This window comes from Coloeus monedula (assembly GCF_965178545.1).
Source record: "Coloeus monedula genome assembly, chromosome: 9".
NCBI classification, from domain to species: Eukaryota; Metazoa; Chordata; class Aves; order Passeriformes; family Corvidae; genus Coloeus; species Coloeus monedula.
Window position 1 is genome coordinate 10,261,580 of NC_138789.1, and position 24,573 is coordinate 10,286,152.

A 24,573-nucleotide genomic window follows, 5' to 3' on the forward strand; every position below is an offset into this window, starting at 1 on the left:
ACATGTATGAGAAACTGGGCAGCTGAGACATCTAATCCCAGGAAAATGATTCTGTCCATAGGCTATAAAAGCAGGTATTGTCTCAGAAACTGTCTCAGGGTATGCACCCTGCAGTTTCTGCACAGCTGTCCAGGGGTTAATTTTCTTCATGTGTCAGATACAAGGATCTCCCAAAATGCAAGAGCTCTAATGTAGCAAATACTAAGAAAACTGTGAGAAAACACAAAAGAAATAGAAAGTTTTTTCTTCATGCTTTCCAAAGCACAACAGACTTGACAGTAAAACAAGAACCTTATTCCTCAGATTGTTATTCTGCTTTAACAGAAAAAAAAAAAAAAAAAATGAGAGTATCAAAGAAAAGCAAAGTGTGCCTGTACATTATGTTTCTGACTTGAAGTGAAAACAAATGATGGCTCTTTGGTATTTAAGTTGCTGCAAACTGAAGTGCCTCAATTTATACACACATGGGAAAGAGCTCCTTTTCCTGTGCTACACCGTTTGTGTCTGCATGTTGTGGAATCTGCTTACAGCTTTAGCTATAATTTTAAAGCTGCAGCCATTTCTTAAGACTAAGAACAAGTGTTCATAAGAATCAGAAGGACTCTGATTCTTCTGTTGGCATTTAGAATTAAGAGGTCTACAGTAGAAAAGAGAAATTATTGACTTGTTCAAGAAAGAATTTGGAAAACTCAAATTCTAGCTATGGAACTAACTCCTGCACTTCATGGAAAGTCACTAACCTACCTCAGATCTTGCTGTATTCCCTAATTATATTAGCAAAAGTTAGTTTAGTTGCATTACTCTTGATTTTTATTGGTGCTATTGAGAAAATGACTGATTCCCTTTCCATTTCATCCTCTGCAAAAGACAAACAATTTTACTGGCTATTATTTAATTTACCACACAGGATGCTTGCTTGCTCCTGTGTTTATAAAGGTATAAGTATATTGACAGGTTTCTGTTCCTCAGAGAACTGATAAATTAGTGTCTCCTTTGTTATGTGATTAGCACTGTTTTAAAGGCACTGAGTGCCTAAGTCCTGCTGAAATCATTAGAGACATCTAACTACCCTTAAATTCTAGCCATTGTCCCCATTTTGCCATAGTAATAATTTTTACCTCATTAGCCACTTTTATCTTTTCTTGAAAATAAAAACCCCAGCTGCACATGATCTCAAGGCAAAGCAGAGCGTTTCTTCACTGTTGGACAACAGGTAGCAGGATGCTTATTAAAAGTACTGCTTGCAAATCAGCAGCTGGATTGGGAAGCTGTGTATTTCCAGGCAGTCTCCAACTAGGTTAAAACCTGCCTATGTTGGAATGACTGCATCCATTTTTGTCCATGCTTGTAAACTAGTTTTAACACATCCTTCTTTAAACCAAATTTTTCCTTTCCTATGCTGAAGTTTGTAACTGAAGTTGGTGCAATCACCCCCAGAGTCTCCCATCACCCTCTTTACCTTCCTCTTTGCACTTAGGCTGAGAGGAGGAGCCATATCACTACAACAGCAACAAAAACTCTACAGTCAGTCCTTTTTCCCATTTCACAATCGCTAACAGCTGCAGAACCTACATGCAGAAACAGGGAGACACTAGACCTGAATTACAGAGTCTCTGGCTGCTGTTTCTGAAATCTGCCCATAATGGCCCTGTTTTGTCCCGATTTCACTCAGCCCTGGCCACTGGATCCCCAGAGAAAAGCCCGATTGGCTTCCAGGAGCGGGCGCTTGCCCCCGCCATGCTGTGCATGGCACACGTCTCACAGAAAGGCTGCTGGTAGTCAAGGTGTTGCAGTGGTGCCAGTACATGACTTGTATGCAATTTCTCCATCAAAAGCATTTACTTTAAAACAGCATCTATTTAAATGATTTTCATGGATAAAAATCATTCCTTGAAGAACATTTTTTACTTAGATGGACAAGGCTGGGTGAGCTAAGCAGAAGTTTTAAAATATCTAGAATTGCCAGAGCCACAACTCTTAAAATCACAGCATAATCCAAGCTGGAAGGAATTTTAAGGAGTCACCAGTCCAACCCCCTGCTCAAAGCAGGTTTCTCAGGGCTTTGTCCAGTTGGGCTTTGAAAAAATCCAAGGACAGAAACTGCTAAACATCTGTGTGCAGCCAGTACCACTGCCTGACAACCTCTATGGGGAGAAAGTTCTTCCTTAGTTCTCCTATGAACCCTTTATATTTTTTTCCAATTTACACCCCATGCTCATCACTCTCCTCCTCCTTGAGCCCTGATGCAACGCACAGAGCCCAGGAGATCTTGTTAGGAAAGACTGAGGCAAAGGTGGCACTGAGAACCTCAGCCTGGTCTGTGCTTGCTGCCACAAAATCACCATCTGAACCCAGCAGCATTCCCACATTTTCCTGGTTTATTCCAGACTAGCAATTTGACATCCCTTGCAAGTTTCAACCACAGCTGAAAGCTTTTTTAACATTATCACTCCATGCCAGTGAACATGGACGTGGATGGTACTTCCACATTCCTTGTCCTGAGCCATTCCTGGCTTCAGCTGCTGTATGCTGCCTTTTCACATCCTTGCTCAGCAGTGAGTTACTTTTTCAGATGAGTTGATCCAATACAACTGTATCTTTCCCTAAGTGTCAAGATGGACCTACTTGGAAGCATTGACTCAGACTGTTGCATTCTTAGACACAACATCTGTTCAAATGTATTTATGAAAGGACATTATGACTGTGTCTGTATCCTCTGTAAAAACTCTAAAATAATTCTGGGAAGCCACACTTCTAGACCTGAGCATTATGAGTCTTTGCTACTGCACCATTCCTGCATACTTTCTCATTGCTGTCCTGATCCTTTCAGTTCCCACAGAAGAGACAGGGAAAAACCATGCCACCATTTCATAAAAATTAGTTGATTAAGGTGTGAAAAGCACTCTGACACTTCTGATGAAAAGTGCTGTAGACATTTTTATTTCTGCTACCAACAAAGCACTATGAGTGAAATTACAGTCAATCATCTGGCTTTCAAAGATAATAACTTTAAATTGAGGGCCTGAGCTAGACTGCCAACTTTATTACCTGAGAGATCAAGATTATTGTCACAAGTTAGCATATTTAAGACCTGAGAAGCTTCACTCCTCACTTTCCTTAATATATCCCTCCATAAAAGCTACTCCTAAACACAGTCCTTTTTACAATCACCATCAAGGTGGAAGCTGTAAGGGGGGAATTTACCACCACTTAATTAGAACATACCTGCTGTTTCTACTTAGACTGCGCAGCCTCTGTTCCTCAGACACAAAAGCCAAACTTTATCCAGGTCCCCAGGGCCATACCACTGTCAGTTCTGTACTAGGTATATAAAATGGGCTAGCAGTTAGAACACTTGGTAATTTTCAAACACACTGGTTCAAAACCCATTACTTTAGGGCACTCCTATCACATTTCCATATATCTGCATTTCCCTCAAGCCACTGGTTCATGAGTTTTACCCAGAGTCAATCCACTGTTTCCACTTTGATGGGGAAAAAGTGCAGTCAGCAACAAAGCAGTAAGCTTTGGCCCTTGTACAAAAAGAGACTGTGTTTTATTTTGTTACTTATTTGGGGTTTCATAAATTAAGCTCTTTTGTGTCTGTCTGTTTCAAGAAAGCACTTTTTTCACATCATTACAATTCCTCAGCAGTTCCTCAGAAACAAGTTCCTCCCTGTGCTGCACACTTCATTTTCTGCACTAAGTACTGCCCCTCAGCAGTTGCAATTACCATTTCAAAAGGAAATAAAGTAGCACAAACGCATTTTACAACTCTCAAAATTTCATAATAGAAAACAGCTAAGGAGTGATTTGCAATGTGGTGGTTAATTGTAAATCATTGCCAATACGCTCTCCACATGCTGAGTTTTGTAGGCTTGCCATGTGGCATGTAATTTTAACAGACCATTTCTAATTTTAGAATTTTAATTCCTCCAACTTGAGCACTTTCCTCTTGTATCTTCTACAATAGCAATACACTGCCAGCTTCCAAGAGCCAGCACACATAAGGTAGATACTAAAGCTCTGCACAGAATATCGTTGTTAGTGTATTTTCCTGCAACATTCAACGCACAATATGTGAATTGTAGCCTCATCTGCCCAGACAAAATCTGCTCCTTTTGTTCATACCTACACTGTACTCACTGTTGCCAAATATTCCCTCTGCTGAGCTTAGCCAAAGCCTTTCCAGTTAAAAAGACCATCCAAAAATGTGTCTAAATCTCAGATTTTTTTTGAGATTATTGAAACTATTGATTTAGTTCAAGTCATCATGCAAATGCATCTTTACACCCAGATTTGTACTCTAAAGCATAGCACCAGAGAAAGAGCACGAGATCTTGATGGTGTTGCCAAGAAAGATCACCCTTGCAGAAGTACCACTGATGTACAGAAAGAACAAGAGTGTTAGAGGAGTGACTGCAAAGGACATACACAAGTCATAGGTATAGAAAGCTCATGGATATCTAGTGGAAACCTATTACTTCTTATGTTTTTGGAAATTAGTAAATATCTTTTTCCCATTAGATATGTGTTGTAGTCAGTGAGATTTCATAGTTGTAGTGGGCACAAAAGAGGTATTTGCATTTTAGGGCCAAATCTAGAAGTCCTTACATCAGCAAATAAACACAGGATTTGATTCAAGATGGATACAAATGAGGTCAAGCAATCATTATTTTGCTGTTTAGTACAGTATTTGCTTTCTTGCACAGTTCCTTACTCCAGTGGTTTCTGCCTAAAGGAAAGTAAGGTTGTGCTAGTTGTTCAGAGTGCCTCATGCCTTATGAAGATATTATGCTGGCTGCTCCTTGGGGATGAACTAGACGTGCTCAGTTAAACTGGGTAAAACACATCAAAATTCAGTTATAACCATGAAGTGCCCTGAATTCAGGTTTGTCCAAATATTTGTTACATATTTTGAGCTTTTCAAGTACCTATGAACATACCTGTGAACAACCTGATCCCAATTTACATGTGCTTTGCTGTGTTGCCATGAAACCATCATAGCACTATGCTTTAAAGTCTAAAATTCCAATTCCAGTAAAAATTTATGGAAAGAGCACCCAACATGAATCCTTGCACAGCAGAATTCTTCCATTTCCCACACACTAACTCTGTTGTGTTCATGGGAAACACATTTCTTTTGTATTTCCTACACATGGCTCCCATAAAGAAAACAAAAGTTATTTGCCTGAAGTCTGGCAGCATTTCTTCAAGCCTGTTAGTCCTCCAAACCAGTCCCATGCTAGTGAACTAACTTGTCAACATAAACTCATGTAAAATCCCATAGCTGATTTTAAGCTTGCCCAGCATGAAAGACAAGTTATTCAGAGACTCAAGCTGAAGAAAGAACATCAGTCTGTCCCACCTGCCTGTTGGAGTAGTGATAGTGATGGGATCCAAAGTCCAGTCTTGACTCCTCTGCAGTCATTGGTGGGAAAGGATTTAAAACAGTACAGCAGAAATCTGTGTAAGGTAAGAGGGTAATAAGGGAGAATGAACTTAAGGTTCAAAGCTCCTCATGAAGCAGTTTGAGTTAGCACAGCCTAGTGAGATGTTAGCCAGATATTCACAAAAAAAATATTTCCAGTGATGCTCTGTCTTCTGATGAAGTTACTGAATATCAAACTCAGCAGTGATTTCATATCACCTCATCTCTATATAAAAAGCCCACAAAAGTCCATAGTAACACTTCGGTAAAGAAATGGATTCTATCATACTCTGCAGTACTTTGGAGTGTTACTATTTGCATATTATAGTTAATTATCAAGCACCATAACATCATCCTAGGGGAAAGGGCCACTGGCAACCTAATTCATTATCTTCTATTATTGTGTTCCACATTAAAATGACAAGCATCTTATGCTGCATAAGTCAATACAATTTTAATTAATATATCCAAACCTGATAACCAGCAGATACAAGCATATCTGTGGGTTTTGTCCATGCTGAAACCTCCTTAATTTTTGTACATAGGCACCTCTTCAAAATGTTTTCCATGTTTATTTGCTTAGAAACGTAACAGAAATACTGTTATTAATACGAGAATTATATGAAAAGCTCAAAAAGAATTTAATAACCACTGCAGTTTCCACTGAAATATATATTATATATTTCCACTGAAATATATATTTCAGGAAACAGAGGAAAGGTTGCAATGGTAAATAACTTGTTTGCTACATACTGAATGCATGCCTCTGAGATGAGACTCATCCACCCACAGAGCATCCACTTGAGCAGGGTCAGGACTCAAAGACCCAGGGCAGGTCCCTGTGGGCCACCCCAAGCTTTCAGTGCTGTTTGTAGCCAAGGAGGGAGTGTTGGCAAGCAGCTCCCCAGCAGCCAGAGGTGCTATACCCCGGAGAGCAGGAAGAGCAGGATGCTCCCTTTGCTGCAGCTGGGCATCCACTGCCTCTGCCTTCATACCCCAACTACACAGTAGTCTAATTTACTAAATTCAATATGAAATCAGTCTATTATTAACTTGAACTGCCTTTGTCTGCTAGATTATACAGGTACTGAATAGAGCCACAGCAGAGACTTTATTCCTTACTTGTCCAATTCCTGTCTGGCTGAAAGGAATGGCATTCAGGGACAGTCAGTACCTGGCAACAGCCATCAACAAGTAAAATCACTCTAATCATATTATGGAGACTATTTCAAGCCTGCTGAAGCATTGAAAGGATTGGTGCAGTTCCGCACAATATTTCCCCATGATACCACAGTCATAGTCTAGAAATCAAACACTGCTTAATTTTAGAAGAAAAAAAGGAACTTAATTCCATGATTAAGTGTTAGACTGTTTTGTGAACATAGAGAAGAGTTGATACCAGAAGCCACCACCTGATTCCACCAGAAAAATTACTATCTGAGCCCAGTAAAATCAGGGATTTGTCTTCAAAAATCATTAACTACCATGAAACACCATTTGCAAAACAAAAAAGCACAGGTGGTCCCTTTATTTTTGGCCATCAGCCACAGCATTTATTTAGCCCAGGGTACAGGGGGAATTCACACTTCTGCAGCCGTAACTTTAGCCCATCGTTTTACTTCCAAATTAGGTTATGTGGAATCTTTGACAAAGCTGCTGTTTTAAAAAATGCCAGACAACATCTTCACCATCAAAATCAATGTGAAATATAGTAGTATCAATTGGGATGCAAGAATAATTTTAGTTGTGGATTTGATTTTACCAAACGAAATCAATATACAATATGAAGTAAAATGTACAATATAAAGTAAATGCTAAGACTTCAGTATGCAGTTAAGCATTTTGCACAAAAACCAAGCTGGTTTAATCTTTGTCTTTTAGAAGCGCTTTTAATCATGAATTGTAAGGTAAAAGAATTAATACACATTTTAGTATGAATTTCTGCATAAAGGACCAAGCAAGCAGAACAGAGTAGTCTTTAATGTGACCACTTTTTCAGAATAGACATTAACTGAGGCTTTTTCATGCACAGTTGCTTTTGTGTAAACTGATTGACACCTTTGGGGGTCGTCTTTCCACTGACTCATAATTTTGCTCACTCTTGAAAAAAGCCTTCTGCACACCTACTATTCTCTAGTTAAAGCTGAAAATTCAACTCATCATATTTACACAATTAAAAAAAAAATCCATTCTGCGTTGTTTTTAATTGCAAATCCTACTCAAGGGACCAATTCTCCTGCTTAGGAGGCAGCCCTGTGCCTTCTACTAGAGAACCAACTGCAGTCAATTATGGTAATGAAATGTCAATAAATATAAAAATTTAATACAGCCTGTTCCTGGTGAGTGGCAGATGAGGACTTGCCTCCCAGACAAATTTGCTGGTGCTGCAAATATTAAATGCACCTGAAAGAGGAGCAGGTTGCCTGAGAGCTCTCCAGTAGAGGGATGCTGGGAGAGCCAGGCATCTACTGGGTTTTTCCATTATGGCATAATCGCTGCACTAAGGCCACTGATATTCTTGACATTCAGACATCTTAACTTCTTATTATGAAGTCAGTAGCATATTTTCCCCACAAATTGGAAGCTCAGTAAGGGATTTTGAGCTTTTTTCTCCCGTCTTAACAATTACAAAAGGGAAATTAAGTTATAAAATTTCATATTTATATGTGACCAGTTTCTCAACACAAAGTAGTTGAATCATGTCACTACATTAAACTGATCTTTGAGTAAAAATCATTTGAGCTATGTTACTTTATTTTCTCTTATTATTTATATAAGTATATATACATAAAGAAATATGCATAAATGCATCTATAGAAAGAGTAAATAAGGGATTAACTAGAAAGTAGTTTTTGAAAGATGGATTGGCTGGGGTTTCCAAAGATCAGATCCTAGTTTTGTCACAGATTTCTTCAGCCCTGAGTAAGCAACTTAATGTCACTACTTCAGGTTTCCCCAGGTGTGAGAGAGAGCAATAAAACCTGCCTCACAGGATGCTTCAGCATAATCCATTGATTTAATTGAAACATGAGCTCAACTCTAACTGCTCCAATGCTGCAAAGTGTTGTTATTCTTAACCTCCATACAAAAAGTGTAACTTCGTGTTTTTTGTGCAGCTGTGTCCAGACAGTTTCTTGGGTGCAACAAGAGTATGTATAAATGAAATCTCGTAATAAGAGTCAGTAACTTATTGATTATATTAAGGTCATTACCAGAAAAGTGCATTTTAGTTTCTTTTAGTCATCTTTCTATCTTTCCTTGCTGAAATTTCGTCAGGTTAAAAGTATTTCAAGGGGTTTTTTTCTTGTTTTACTGCTGTTTATACTTGAGCAAAATCAATTCAATAGTTTTAAAATAAAAAAAAATCAAAATACATGTTCCTTAGCTTTTTTTTTTTTTTTTTTAATCCCAGATTTCAAGGAATAAGGGCCTGGAAAAACAAAATTTTGCAGTATTGGTGTGTTTCCTGTGGTGATACCTGTCCATTCTTTATTAACTACTTTATTATGGGAAACCTTAGAGATGAGCTAAGAGCACTGATACCATTAAACAAATCACCTACCCAAAGTAAGGACTTACCATTGTGCCTAGTCTTGATTTACAGCCAGACTTCACTTAGATGAAGCATGATTAGCAATTTTCCCGTCGTTCTGGAACTCCTAAAAGAGAAAGGTCTTGGCAATATTAGAGCACCCAGGCTAGAAAAGGCATTTTAAAAATGTGTCACTGACCCATTTAGGTCTCAGCCAGTTGGCCAGGAGTGGTCCTTGAGGGGAGCAAGCAGCACACCAGGCCATTTCCATGGGACAGTGGCACTTGCAGGGGATGTGGGGCACTCTGGTGAAAAGTGGGCTGAGCGTTTCAGCTGAGGCTGTTGCTCAGGTCACCGCAGTTCTGATACAGCAGTTCCACCCTGCTCCATGCCAAGCCATTGCCCTGCCCTGGAGCCAGCCCACCCCAGCCCCTCCCTTCACCTTCCCATCACGGCGTTCCCGCAGGCTGTGGTACCCTTCTCCGCTGGTCACCATCCCGTGACAAAGCGGGCACACCTTCGGAGTGGCAGGGGCTGGCACAGCCACCTGCATGGAAACAACCCCGCAATGGGACTGGCATCAGCCAGAACAGCTTCAGCATGCTGGGCTTGGGGAGGGTGCCTGAGGTTCGAGGACTGCCCAAGGATGAGTCAGAAGTAACCGGCTTTAAGTATCCTGTGCTTGTGGCTATTCCCTTTTTAATAAGCCTGTTAACTGCAGCTCTCCGTTGGATCTCTGTATGCAAGGAAAGGTCCGAGGCAGGTCAGCCTGCCCCGAGAACAAGGGGCAGCAGGACAAGGGCAGCAGAGCGCAGAGCAGCCCCGCTGGTTTCCCTCCCCAGGGGAAGGAGCTCTGTGCGCTGCGGTCACTGCTGGGGACAATGCGAGGGCAGCTGGGCTGCCACACACCTGCCACCCCTCCTTCCCCTGCAGGGCAGCCCTTGCCAGAACAAGTGAGTTCCAAGCAGCTCCAACAAATACAGGGATTTTGTGTAGCCGAGGAGAACAGAAACCACCCAAACAATACCTCTGTTTCCTGTGGGAATACACCGACATTTCTGGGCTTGAATAGATGTTTCTGGCCAAGTTATGGACACAGGACTGTTTCCCATGAATATTGTGGTGTGCCTCTGGAGCAATACAGTCAGGGTAGGCACGAAGCTCACTCCATCAGTCGTTCTTTGCAGGATCATATGATTACAATGAGAACAGGAGACACCAAATGAATATAACAGACTGAGATGTGGACAGCTACCAGTGTCATAAGCAGCTCTCATATTTAAAGCTTCTTAAAAAAGCTAATACAGACAAACCAGCACTCACAGTGATGTCACATACCATTAAGATATATGGTTTAATGTTATTTTCAATATATACCATTGGGTTAAAATTGGTTTATATATAAAATCATCTTGACTTGGTAACATCATTAAATTGAGAATGATTTCTATATCCAGGAGTATCCTGGTTGTATATTATTTTTTGAAACATCCTAAAGTGTGGGGGTGACAACCAGATAGGAATACAATTCTCTTTTACAGGTGGATTATTCCGTAATAGCATCCCAAGCTGGAGCCACCCTCAACAATCTTATGAGCCATGCACAAGACCTGGTAGCAAAGCTTCGTTCCCTGCAGTTTGACCTACGAGAATTTGTCTGTCTCAAATTCCTGGTGCTGTTTAGTTTAGGTAGGTACATGCTAATCTTCATAATTATTGTTTTTTCTAAAACCATTGAAAATATTATGCTTTTCTTCAATTTTCTTGAAACACATGATTTTGAAATATGTTTAAAGATATTCACAGTAATCCGAGAATAATTTTTAATTATCAGTTGCAGGGAAATTATGTGTAAGGATTAAAAGTGCATTTCAATGGAAATGACTCCTAAAACCTATGGAATTTCATGCAGTATTATAAACCTTCTGTATTTTGGTATGTGATTACTGAATTTTCCAGAACGGGAATAAAATTCTATTAGACATCCTAGAGAACAGTGGAAAGTACAGATTGCCATGTTCTTCTATGATATTGAATACAGTTATGTAAAGCAGATGGAGAGGGGATATGGTTGAAATTTCCCTCTTATTCAAAGGCATCTGTGGTAAGTATAAACAATCTTCTTTGCATATGATGGCTGTCACATGGTAACTCATAAATCAGGAATGTATCTCATAGTTTTTAAAAAGTGAAAGGAAATCCTGAAGTGCAAATTAATGATAATAGCTTTAGGACAGATCTGGCTAGGAAATAACCTTTAAAGGGAAGATTGTGTAGTACTAGTGGAGAGGACAGAATGGGAAAGATACCTATGCAAGACAAATTAGTTAAACCAGTGCCCTCCAATAAGTCAGTCAAGAAAAATCACTGGTGCCAAGAATAAAAAAGATCTTAGGGAGATGGATTCCTATTGACTTCATGGGAAGAGATTTTTCTGCCTGTCCTCTGTTTCAGGTTTGCACTTTGTTGTAAAGCTGGTCTAAATGAACTTTGCCCAAGTGAATTTTTTTTTTGGCAGACAGTTGAAAGGAGAGACTTAGAAACATAAATAAGGTCAGACCCAGCCATACCCCCATAGCAAAACCTCCTTTTTTACTGAAAAGGTGTTTTTGTCTATAAAGAGGGTGAACAGATGAGCCAAGGACAACAAGGAAATAGGTATCAGCAGTGGTGACATTTAGTATTGCTTTCCTTTAATTTTCAGTTTTAAAAAAAATCTGTAGAGCAATAAAATTCTAAAAATAAATTATTGTAATACAGTTGCAAGTATACTAAAAGTGACAGTTTTGATCACACTGTAGACCTCAATTACTTAAATATGTCCCTCCTAGGTGTTATGGAATTTGAACCTGCTTGAGAAAATTTTAGATAAAGGTCCCTTTAAATGCAGGGAACATAAAAGACCAATACTTCAGAGGTACAGGACACAGAACATGCAGAAGATATAAAAGAATTATTTTACAAATTAGAATGATGCTAACAGAATTGATCGTTCTGAGGTATGTCCGTTTTGAACCCCAGGAAGAGATGATGGGTTTCCTTGGTACCTATTAACACTTTGTATTCAGGGTTTCATTGCTTGAACATCTTAGACTCAGAGGAGCAAAAGCAAACCATCTGTTGCAGAAATTATGTTTTATGAATTAATCTGATGGATAACAAGAATTCATATTTCCTAATTCCTAATAAGTAGGTTTTTCAGCCATTATACAGTGGCACAAATAGAGCCTGTAGCTTTCTTCTGATAAAATATTTAGAGAATTCAAGTCAGTTCAGAAACATTTTAAATTAGCTGAATAAGTGAAGTACATTCAGAAAATTCTCCCATTTAGGTGGCTTTTTATTTAATGATTTTCATCAGCTGTTCTAGTACTTTGCACTGATTTAGAAATCATTCTCTAGCTCTTCTAACTCTGCCAGCTACTGTGCTCACCTTCTTGGCAGGAATAACCTGCCAATATGTACCAAGCCAGGTTACCCAGTTTTTCTCTCATTTATGCTACTATAAAAAGAGCTAATTTTGTTGCTAGTAGGAACCTTGTAGTCACATCACTCGCATATAAAAGTGATGTAGCTAAGACAGGTTCGACACCTTTGAAATCGATTAGTTCATTATTTAGTCTACTGCAGAACTCCATTTGCTAATAGTCAGATCTAGATGTTACTCTGCAAAGAGTAAAATGTAAACATGTTACCACTTGACCCACAGGACAGAGGCAAATATTTAACAAGAATGATGACAAGAATGAAATGAAAAACACAGACACCGTTTCCAGCTAAGCACTTAAGTTTGTGCCCAAAAGAATGAATGAATCATGTGGCTGAAATTAATAAGACACCTCACAGCCTAAGAGCAAGTCAGGTTTAGAAGACGTTGAAGTGTCTAACGATGCTGGTAGGCATTGAGCAGGGCTGTCAGAAATAGCTAAGCATCAAATTCTACATAAATAACTGGGAGCAATATTGTACCTAAGTATCTAGGTGCATTTTGCACATATCTACATCTCAGGCATCTCAGCAGAAAACTGGTCTTAATGCCAATAATATATTGCTTAATAAAAAACAAAATATTTCAAAAATCTCAGCTGTTGACAACCTGGCCCTGTAATGTTTAATGGAATAAAAAGTGCTTCAAGATACACCCTTTTTACATTTCTGAGGATATTCATATGAGTGTTAACCAAACCAACAAAACCTTTTACTATTATTCTTTAGTCCAGTGCTTGATTAAAAAATAGATGTCTAATATAAAGCCTCCTAAAGGTAATATGAAGTCAATAATCCACAGAATTAATTTATCGAGAAGAAGCTGTTTGGTTTTTTACAGCTGTATAGATATGAGACTGCCTTGTAAAGCTGTTTGTTATTCATGGCTGTATTGTCCTGTCTGTCTCTCCACAAGACAGCAATCTCCTTTAGGGCAAAGAACTTGGTCTCTGCCTTTTTTCCTAACATTTCAGAAGTGATTATCTTAGTAAACTAACAGTAAAACCATGATCAAAACCCAAAGCACTTAGGATAATTTTTCAAAATAGAATTAAATCACACCAGTTTTGCTTGCTAGATCTTAAATGAAAGAGGTAATTGTTCGTTATCTACTCATGAGGAGTTCCTTAGGGTTTATACAGGAAAATTCTTTTGATTTTTGGCAGCATTAAAGATGCTGCTGAGGCTTAGCCAGATGCATATTAACTGTGGCTGTTGTGGCTGGCAGTGCACAACTCCTCCTGCAGTCAAACTGCACAGCCCCAGCTCAGTGAGTGGGACCCCAGGCACAGCAGCTCGGCTCCTTTCTCCAGGGGCCACCTGCTCCGTCTGGTACCCTCTGAGCAGCACTGCCAACTACATTATGGTACAGTTGACTCAGCAATTATTCAATAAGTCAGAATAGTTTGGTAAATACTCTCTTGAGTGTGATGTCTCGTTAGCTGTAGAATAGTTATATATGGAGAGTTACATAATTTTTCAATTCCCTCTCTCAGTCGTAAAAAGCAAATGTTTTTACAGGTAGGTAGTTCTTACCTCTCTGTAAACAAAAGTCTTTCATTGCAGTTATCCTTGCCAACCCTTCTTTGACTGATATTTACAATATATTTGCAAACCCCAAAACATGTCTGTTTTCTGGGGCATCATTTCTCTGATTTCACATATAGAGATATTCTCCTCTTAATACCACCTAAGGGAGGGAAGATAATCAATATGTCAAACCACAATTTAACTCAGGTATGTCAGCCAATTTTTTTTCCAATCTAAAGATAGGTAGATAAAAAAAACCCCAGTAGCTCAAGAGATATGCGAGTATGGATTTCTTGGCTTCTCAGTTGCATTTGACAGGCTTCCTCCAACGAAGAACCAACAGGGATACGATAACGCAGCAACTGTAATCACACAGTTGATAGAAAGTTAGTGGCCAGGCACAAATTGCAAAAATGGGAAAGAATAAAGAAATCTTTGACTCACTTAAGTGTTAAACCTACTCTTAACACTGCTCGATGAACTCATGTCCAACACATGGAATGAGAACATCTGAGAAAGATGCTGATCACACAGTTCTGTAACTGTTTATCAGATTTACCACCAAATATAATAAACATCTCTAGCTTTCTAAAAGTTGGCTAGATTGAGGGTAATGTGAATACTTCACCCTAATCCCAGAGTAAAAATACACCTAATTTTTCTATAGCTTGTAACCAGTACAGCCCACAGTACACATCATCAAAAAGCAGGCCAAAAACTAAATGCAAATGATTTTTCTTTAATAACTGCTGGCTTGAATCAAGATACATTACATATAGAAAAAGCAAATGTGTCAGTTTATCAGCCTCTGAATTTTCATTACCACATTTGACATTAGTTTGGAAACTCCCTTCTCTTGTTGTCATAGATCAGAATTAGAAATAAAACAAAACTGAACAACAAACTCCTCCACAATGGCCGTTGAATTCTCTAATTCTGGGGCTGAAATAGGCTCAGATTATCCACTGGGAGATGCAATTTTGACCTCATTAAAGCCAGGAAAAATTTCCCATTGTCTTTACTGAAGTCAAAATTTGCTTCCTATCACAGAACAAAGTTCAGATCATATTTGCAGCAATTACATTTGATAAATGACTAAATTTAAATTATGCTTGAAGAACTAAATGAGTGCCTTAAATGGGATATTTACTGTCATCTTCATTTTACCATCCAGTAGCTTTACAAAACAGTCACTTAACCTGAAATCAGCCTTTGTTTTCTCTTTATGAAAACTTCCCATTTGTCCTGCTAGGTTTTTTTATGTGAACTCAGCAAGGATGATTTTTCAAACTCCCATCAGAGCAGTTTGTAAAGTGAAATGCCAATAGGAAAAAGTTAGACATCATTTGAGCCATGTCCAGGCACTTGTCGAGCTCTGGAGTTAAATGCTGGACTAGGTAGCAGCTGACTGGTTCTGCTCCCTTATCACTGTCAGGACACAGATAAATGTACTTCATTTGAGAAATGAAGGTTTTATCAATGGACAAATAATTGCAGAGCCACTATTGATCTCACATCCCACTTAACATGAAACAGGAGGGTCCAGTAAAAATAATAAACATTTAATTGTGGTGGACATCAAACAATGGGCTCTTGTTTAAGTGACAGAAAAAAACCCTAACAAAAAGAACTCAGTTTTTGAACAAACCACTGTCTTATTTAAGCAGAAAATTCAGCATAAATCCATCTAGATCTGCAACACTGTTCTCATTTCTGTTAAAATGAGAGGAATATTTGCAAGTTAAGAGGAATATTAGAAAATGAATCTTTCCTTGCTTTTAGTCTTGCTTTAGCTGAAACGGGAGGAGGTATTTGAAGTCCTAGGCCCCACCATTTGCACATATGGAAAAGAAATGAGCCTCTTAAGATCCTAATGCAGATGAAACAGGCTGAAATTAAGCATATTCAAGGCAGACTCTACCCCCAGCACTCACAAGACTGGAAGGAGTTTCCTTCAAACATGCACTTGGAGCAGAGCACAGAGGCTGCCTGTGCTCCACTTCACCTGGTGCCAGTAACTCACGTCACTGCACTTACACAACAATCTGCAGCTGAAAAAAAAAAGCTATTGCACTTTTTAGTGTACTTCATGTAACATCATAGGTCTAGTCATTATTCTATTAGATTTACAGACCAGCAGAATCTCTGCCTCAGGGAACTTGCAACCTAAATACACAGAAAATATTTAAAAATGCAGCAGCAAACTATGGTGAAACACAAGGCTGTAAATACTTTCACTTCTATAGCTTTTGCTGAGGGTTTGATGAGGGATATCATTTATGCAGATAGAAAAATAAGACTATAAGCATCAACTGGAGGTAATATAACAGGGAATGTTGACTAAACTTTTGTAGTAATTATAATACTTAAGAGCACACAAACAAATATAATATAAGAATGAAATGAAGGAATTAGTGAGGCAGGAGGTTTTATCACACCAAAAGGAAAATGGGAAAGAAGACCAGAAAATTAGACAAGAGCCAATTTATGCAGGATTATAGATAACTAAGTGTACTACAGATACAAAGACATTACCTAGGAAATTTTGCATGTAGATTTTGATTGCAGATAAAGATGAAGTAGGTGCTGTGGGTTTGAAGTGAGAAGTATTACATGACACTCTTCTTTGGCAAGTCAACGCAAGCCACTAATGGAGAACTTATCCAGACATGGACTTGTCATTACAAATGTGTCCACTTCTCACTCACAGGAACAAACAGTAGTTAGGGTTTAATGCCATCTTCAAAGTGGTCATTCTCACTGTTTTTACTTTGGTGACTTTGTAAATATACAACTATTTTTATAGGTGGTTTAATATATGCTTTATTTATAACACACGTGTATAGTTGGGCTGTTATTATGAGGTGGTTTCGTTAAACCCATTGGTAGTTTTCTTAGATTGATCCATTCTGTTACCCAAGGATACCTGTACAATTGCACCAGATAAACACCAGTAAAGCAGCAGTTGAGGGGTTCCGTACAGCATTCTGGCATGGCTTTCAGGCTTCCCCACCTTACATCTGAATTTAGAAAAATACTTACTGCAAACTTGTCAGATTCAGGCTGTCTCAACCCTAATGTCCAACTAGAGAATGCACTGGAGGCTAACACTGCCAAAGAAACACCTCCTAAACTTTATGTAATCATTTGGAATTCAGGAAGGATCGATTAGTATTCAAGAGATGTGACTGCTCAATATTTATACCAGAGAGACTTGGCAGAAGCAAATAAAGGTACATAAAGCTGATGCTTGTCTTAATTAAGTGCAGTATAATAGGTGTTGGAGATATTTTTCTTAGTGACGAGAGCAGTTTAGCAATGACCAGATATAACTCATTCTGAAGTTCAGAGTTTAAAACTAATCAATATGTATTTATAACAAGGAAGGAACTAAATATAATTTATTATTAGCTGACAGCTGACTAATAGATAAAATCAAGATTTATTTAAGTACCTTTTTTCACATACTAATTTCTGACAAAAAAAAAATGCTCCCTTGGATCCTTGATTGGTTTTTTGCAGTATTTCAAATAGACTTTTTGAAATTACTTTCTCATCTGCAGAGTGCCTGGGAGTGCACCCAAAGAATGGAGAATGAGACATCTAGCTAGGATGATCCTTTCACTGTGACAAATTTATCAATAGGAAATTTCTTAATTTTCTGATGAGGAATCCTTAACAGCAGGTGGCATTTTTAAATGCTCATTTAAAGTATACAATCCCCATATGTGCTGATGAACAGGTGTCGACTGGCAGATAATGCAGGGATCACAGGCACAGTCCCAGCGCACCCAGTCCAGGCTTCCCTCAGATGTCACAACAAAAAGTTTTGCAAGGGAATATGAAGAAGGTGGATAAATAGATCTGGCACATTAAGAGTGAGAGGCAGAAAGGAGAAAGTGGAAAAGGACTTGGTCTGGAAAGGTGGTGGGTGGGAAATGGAGATGGCATTCTGGGAAAGTCCAGGGCAGGAGACAACCTTGTGACACTGAATGACTGATGATAGGTAAGGCAAGGACTGGCACAAGGCTTGGAAGTGAATGTAGCAGGGCAAAGGAAAACTGCCAAGACAGGGAAGCAATGAGATAGGAAGAGTACCTTGGCAGCACCATTTGCTGAGGCCAAAGCATGAAATGCTGTGGCCCCTGAGATGTGATATGCTGAAGCAACGTGGTATTTGTTAAAAATTTAATCAACTAAACACCGTCCCCTGTGCACATCCCATGGAAGTCAGGGGGAACACATTTGCAGAATTAGCTCTGTAATATCAGTTTGGGATAAACTACATTAGAAATACACTAATTTAAAGGTGAGGATCACTGTCTTTTGGAAGATCTCATCTCTGGATATAATGAAAGCTCTGCTTCTTTAAATCTGAAGTCAAGATGATGTTTCTCTAAATTATTATGATAGAGCTCAGTCAAAAGTTACAGACTTGATGCCCAAGTGCTGGATGGAAACTTATGGCTTGCATTCAGCAGAAGACTGAAAGAGGCAACAATAATTATAGGGGTCCTTTCTTGTCCCTAAATTGTCAAGAAGTTGAAATTTATCATGCCTTCTAATTTCAAATTTTACAAGTATTTCTGCATTTGAAAAATCAAAATTTGATAACTTTTAATGTGAACAGTTACCAGCAGTTTTTTATAGCCCCTCACTGCTCTGTGTTCCATATTGCCTTGGGAACTAGGGATCCATTTTTTACTAGAGATGATGAGGGCCAGCAGAACAGTTAAACAGCCAGTCTGCTCCTGGAACATTTAACTCTTCTCAGGATCTCAAGCGAGGCAGCCAGGCTACTCCACTCTGCCACTAGAAGAGCTATTCCACATTTCTACTCTAACCCTCTGGGAAAGTAAAGCAAATGAATATGAACAAAACCTCATTTCAGAATAATCTCATGAGGGATGTTCTCCTTTCATGGATGCAGCATTGCTCAACAGAGAAATCAACCCTTTTGTCTCCAATTCTGCTTCTCATTCCATTACTTTTAAGTCTCTAAAATGATATCTCAACTATGCAATCTGGTAAACAAAAACAATAGTTATCTATCTTTGTAAATAGTGGTGAAATCCAGAGTATTAAAGATACTATGTAGAGGCAGATGGGAACAACACTGTTTGAAATCCCTACAGATTTCATAACAAACACAGTTTTTAAAGGAATCTGATTTAAAATATCTTGATTGAATTTTGAGAAAATTTGATCCTTTCCTTCATAAATCACTTAGCACGAAAGTAGTTCCTTGCTGTATTTTCAGGGCCTAAAACTTTGCAAAAAAATTTGACAATTCATCATTTGAAGGACTATTTTAGAAGTGCATTTAGCACATGCAGGAAAAAGTGGATTTTCTTTTGCCCTGCCTTTTATTTCATTATGGAGAAACAAAACAAAAAACATATTCATTTCGCTTAGCTGTCAAAACCCATAGCAAAGCCAAACAATTAAAAGTCAGTCCTTAAATGTCTGATAGATGCTAAATGATATATGGAGTGATGACTTCGATAAACAATGTTTTGCTCCTGAGAACACTTTTTCAGTGAGCTGGCAGGTTTTGTGTCCATCCTCCTATGCAGGTTGCACACACGTGCAGGCAGTATGAAAGAAAGTAGGACAGTGTCTATCTTACAGGTATCTGTCTTAATGAAATCTACAATCAGTTGGGTTTGGGGGAAAAAGCACATAATGTAAAAGGAATAAAATACAAATGCTGAGTTTATGAGGAACAATTCAGAATTAAACCAATATTTTTTAACAAATAAAATTTTAATCATTCATCTCAGCCCTTTGTGTAGGACTAGTGAATGATAAAATTCTTTCAGGAATCCCAGAGAAAGCCTTCTGTTTCAAGGCTGATTGAGTTTTTTGAATAAACTACACTAAATTATAGAGGAAAGTTAATAATTGCTGTTGATTTGTCCTGATTTTATTTCATTAAATGCAATGAATGCTGCAAATTCATACCTCATGTAACTGTTGAGTACAATGGCATTATTTGAGGCATGAATTTGATTCAATCTGATCATTACTTGGTTATGTTGTCTGACAGCTGCAAGCCATGGAAATAAGATTAACCATCTTCAGCAAGTACTTTCTTTTCATGTCATTTTATTCTAAAATGCATATTTAACAAGGTTTTGAAATAACAACAGGATTAGATGCTTGAGAGAAAATTAGGTCATATATTTGTTAGACACAAATCTTGCAAGTAATTAGAAACATGGGTATCAAGCAATATTTGTATTCTGTACTGTTGCCTTTGTGTGGAGACAGTGGGGATTTCAGAATAACCCAATCAGTGTGCTCTGCACTTTTCCCCTAATATGTTTGTAAGCTACTAGGAAGGCTGGCTTTTAAACACCTCCTGTAAGGGGGAAAAATTACCTGCACAAAACCCACATTTATAGGTGTCTTCTACTTTTGGAATACTTTTACAATTTCTTAACATTTTTACATGTGTAAGTTGCAAGTTGAATGTATTATATAGGTAACAAAGGAAAGACAGTATTATATAGAATCTTTTTAGCTGCTGTTGGCAGAAATCTTTAACATCAGTAACTACTTTTGTTAGTCAAGTACCCAGCATAACTTAGGAATACATGGTTATATATTAAAATACGGTGAAGTGAATGAATATCCTAAATCTCTGAGCCACTAATACTACCATATAGTCTTAATTTTAACATATTCTTAAATGTTTCACTGAATGAAGATCTTGATAAAGGAGTATAATGACTAAATTAACTTTGCAGTAACAGATAACTTACTAAATACTTTAAAAACCAGAATATATAGACTGAAAACTGCCTCATGTATTTCTAGTGAAAAAACCACATTGCAGATGCTCTTACCTGAAAGTTTATATATGGGTAAGTGTTGGCCATTTACTGGAGATGCACTGTAGACTATGGCAAATTTCCTTCTCTCTCTTACCCCTTTGCTGCTTGTGCAAGATTGAATATTGAAAGAGAAACAAAAGCAATGGCTGTCTCCGAGGGAATTAAAATAGAGAGGTGAAATTCTGTAAAGGAACAATGAAAAGAAATCACAGGGGATAAAAAGGATCCGCAAGAGTAATGAGAGAAGAGTGGCATAGAAGAGGGTATCTGCACAGATCAGAAACCAGGAGTGATTGATGAAAACAAGGGACAGCAGTGGTGTGGATCAGAGGAACAGAGAGAGACTGGAGGGCTTGAGGCAGGAGTCAAGAAAATAGGGGGAAAAGGCCAGGAAGGAAAGAGAAACCATGGAACTGTGATCAAAGCCAAGCCAGAGGTGGAAAGGGAGGAAACAAAAGCAAACAGGAATGAAACAATGAAGGAAAATCGAGAAACAAACTTTATGGCCCAGCCTTGAACACAGCTGGAATCTTGAACTGAGAGACAGAAGGGGACTGTGCAGAAACACTCCTTCCCAAGCTCACGGCTTGGAGTGTGTCCCAAATGACTTCTGCTGGCAGGAAAGGGGTGGGGGATGAAAAGTAAAATTCCTTAGGTTCTGGCAAAGCTGCTACCAAGATTGGATGAATCTCTCAGAGCAGGAGTTCCTAGTATTGCTCTGGTCCTGTGCAGAGCCATTTAGCATGGGACAAACAGAAACAGCCCATGTGGCTTGCAAAAATTTGATTCACACATGGCCATCATCCTAAGGGCAGTTTAAGAGTCTTCTTTATAAGGTTATTGAAAGATTAATAAGGAAAATCCTACATTTAATATCAACTTCAATATTGGGAGGGTTTGATGTGTATTATATTACATAATACCTCTGCTTGTTAAGTGAAGGAAAGTCTCATCTCAGTAAAGAGAAAGATTTCAACATCAGAATGGGGAAGGACACTGCAACAGCATCTTTGCTCCCCAACACCACAAACTGTAATAGAGATCAGCAGACTGCTTGGAACAAGACAGATGACACTATCCAGTCTTTCACTGTGGGAAAAACCTACAGCCTAAACCGGACAAATGTCCTTCAAGCCTGGTTGAAAGTTCTTTCCTCTTGTCTAGGACTATCCTGTTTGGGACACATTTGTCTTTAGAGAACGGAGTCACCAGCAAGGTTGAAAAGGGCAGGTATCAAATTCCCATGCCCGAAAGAAGTGCTGGAAAACAATGCTACACAATGAAAATATCCTCCAGAGAGGATCATTGCTGAGAGGTTACTGTGGGAGCAGTGTCATCCACACTGGTGCTCCAGCTGGCCACCTCTTACTAGCAGTACTTCCTCCCTTTCTGTTTTGAGACAGGAAAAAAAGACCCTCACAATTAATTAAAATCATAGCTTAAGCTACCAGAGATGAGCCAGGGAGTAAAGAGGGAACAAAGCAATTAAGAACTTTCCTGTTAAAAAATCACCAGGCATGCTGTAAAATTCAGAGATTATTGTGCCCCTCAAAAATGCAGCAGAGAGAAGCAGACACTTAAAAGAGTTTTCATTACTTACGTGCCTTTGGCTCCCTTTCAGGATGCCAGGGAACTGGAAACAGCTACAGTAAATGTATTTTCTCTGCATTTGCCTTTCTTGACAAAACACCTCCAATATTTTGATCTCAAGAATAATCAGCTCTTTTGCATTTCCTTTTCAACTAACTGCAGACTTTTGCAAGTTAAAAATTAATAACAACTTCTCTTCCTCTTTTATTTTTTAAACAAAACCCTTCTGTGCTCTTTTCTGAAAAAAAATGTCTTTTCCCTACAACCTGTGACTATTAGTCTAAATGGCATTCCCACCACTCTTTCTCCTTTCTTTGCAGTAACACAAAACAAATTCCACCACAACAACCTGGTTTGTGGAAACCATTATTCTGGAGATGAAACATTGTGTTGTGTCCTTTACCACTATTATGGGCAGTCAGTCTGTTAGAACATATTGGACGATTATAGGTTAGTCTTTTCAGAGAAAGCCATGGGTTTCAAGTTAGCGGTAGCCATCTATCAATTCTTGAGATTATGCCATGATTTACTGTCACAGCATCATGTATTCTCTGATTTTCTGCCTCCTGTGAAACATTGTGCTTTCCTTTTCTATTGATGTATCAACTATAATAGTTACAAGCAGCTACAGAAAAATCAATAGTGAACTTTCATTACTGTGCACATAAAGAGTACCATGCTGTGAGAGCACCTAGCTCTTAAATAGTCACCAGCAGTAAGGTACACTACGGATGTCTGTTATTTTGGTCTAAATGAAGAATGCCTGAATTGGAAACAACAAATATCTAGGATTTTTGACACCACCGGATTCTATGTCAAGTTTTCCAGTATGTGATTTTATTCCGGTGTCAGGTTTGATTTGTACTTGCTGTACTGTTATCTATGTATTTTTTTTAATCTAAGGCTGACAGAGGAAATTAATACCAATATAAATTGCTGGGCTGTGTTTAACTGTGAGCTTATTAGGCTTGGTTGGACAGAAGTGGTAAGAGCTGTGTTAATCTTTGTTGAACTAGTCTACCTTATCAGTCAAAGCAAGCTGACTGGTGAACAGACCAATAATCTCTGTGTTAAACACAAATGGGATAGAGTTGAAAGAGGCAGCACGGTGTTACCACACACTCAGAGGCGCTCCTAGGACTGTGCACTAGGAAAAGCACTGAGTCGCTTTTCAACACAAGGTTTGGAAAAAATAGCGTAATTTTTGGTTTAAAAATATTTATTTGCCTCTGGGAGTAAATTAACTTCCAATTAGTGAATGTAAATGAAGAAAGGCAAGAACAGTAAGCATGTGAGTGCATTGCCTTGAACAAGCCTGGGCCATTTAGCGTTTCAGGTCATTTCCCCAGCAATTGGGCAGGAGTCCCTGCAGGGCGGGTGGGCAGCTCTGCTGCAGGAGTTAGTGTTACTTGGGTGTTTTGGGAATGTGGTGATTTACAGCTGTAAATGCAGTGGTTGATGCTTAATACCTTAGATTTGAAAGCCTGTGGATTTCCATGGAACTAAAGCATGAGGATGCACATGTGTACATGCACATGAATTGTATCCTGCCAAATGCATATCCCACTGTCTGCTGTGGCTCCAAGGCTACAGGAAAGAACAATTTCTTGGCTAGTGGGGATCTGGAGCCCTGTAATTCATGCTCCTCCTGTTAAGCCTATGAACTGTGTTGTCTATGGAAGCACCTTACCCATACCTGACCAAAACATTTCAGTCTGAGCTGAGCAGTAAGCACAAATCTGGAGCTTTCCTGCTGCTGTTTCTTACTGAGCAATTGAAATGTTAAAAATGTGCTTAGGCAGTACCTTACTGAGAGCATCCAATCCTTTCTGACCAGGACTTCCCATCAAGAAATCAGAGGTAGCTGAAAAATAAAACTCTCTCCTACAAGCTGCACGTTTGAAATGCAGGTGTAAGAGTATTTCCTCTATTCCTCACTTCCCTACCCTATCTGTTTGATTGATGAGTAACCGTGTTGCCAGAGGGACTTTCAGGTGGGCTTTTCTTTAGCTTTCGTATCTATATGTTTAAAAGTTTAAGGAATAAGGATGAAGAACACATCCAGGTCTTTGGAAAAACAGTCCAAAGGCTCTTTTGACACACACTGGGTTCCTCTCCAGTGTTTCCTACAGGCACCACTGACACTTGCAGGCTTGTGTCATTCC

The 24,573-nt window shown here is 38.8% G+C and overlaps 1 protein-coding gene across 2 annotated transcripts in view; it reads left to right on the plus strand.

Annotated features, from left to right (window-relative positions):
* The window catches only part of NR5A2 (nuclear receptor subfamily 5 group A member 2), a gene marked incomplete at both ends in the record, with an annotated part of 84,806 nt that overhangs the window by 49,728 nt on the left and 10,505 nt on the right, over positions 1–24,573 (plus strand). For both annotated transcript variants that reach the window (XM_082286716.1, XM_082286717.1), the window contains one exon: positions 10,505–10,652. In XM_082286716.1, the coding sequence (XP_082142842.1) occupies positions 10,505–10,652 (148 nt within the window). The remainder of the gene's footprint in view (positions 1–10,504; positions 10,653–24,573) is intronic.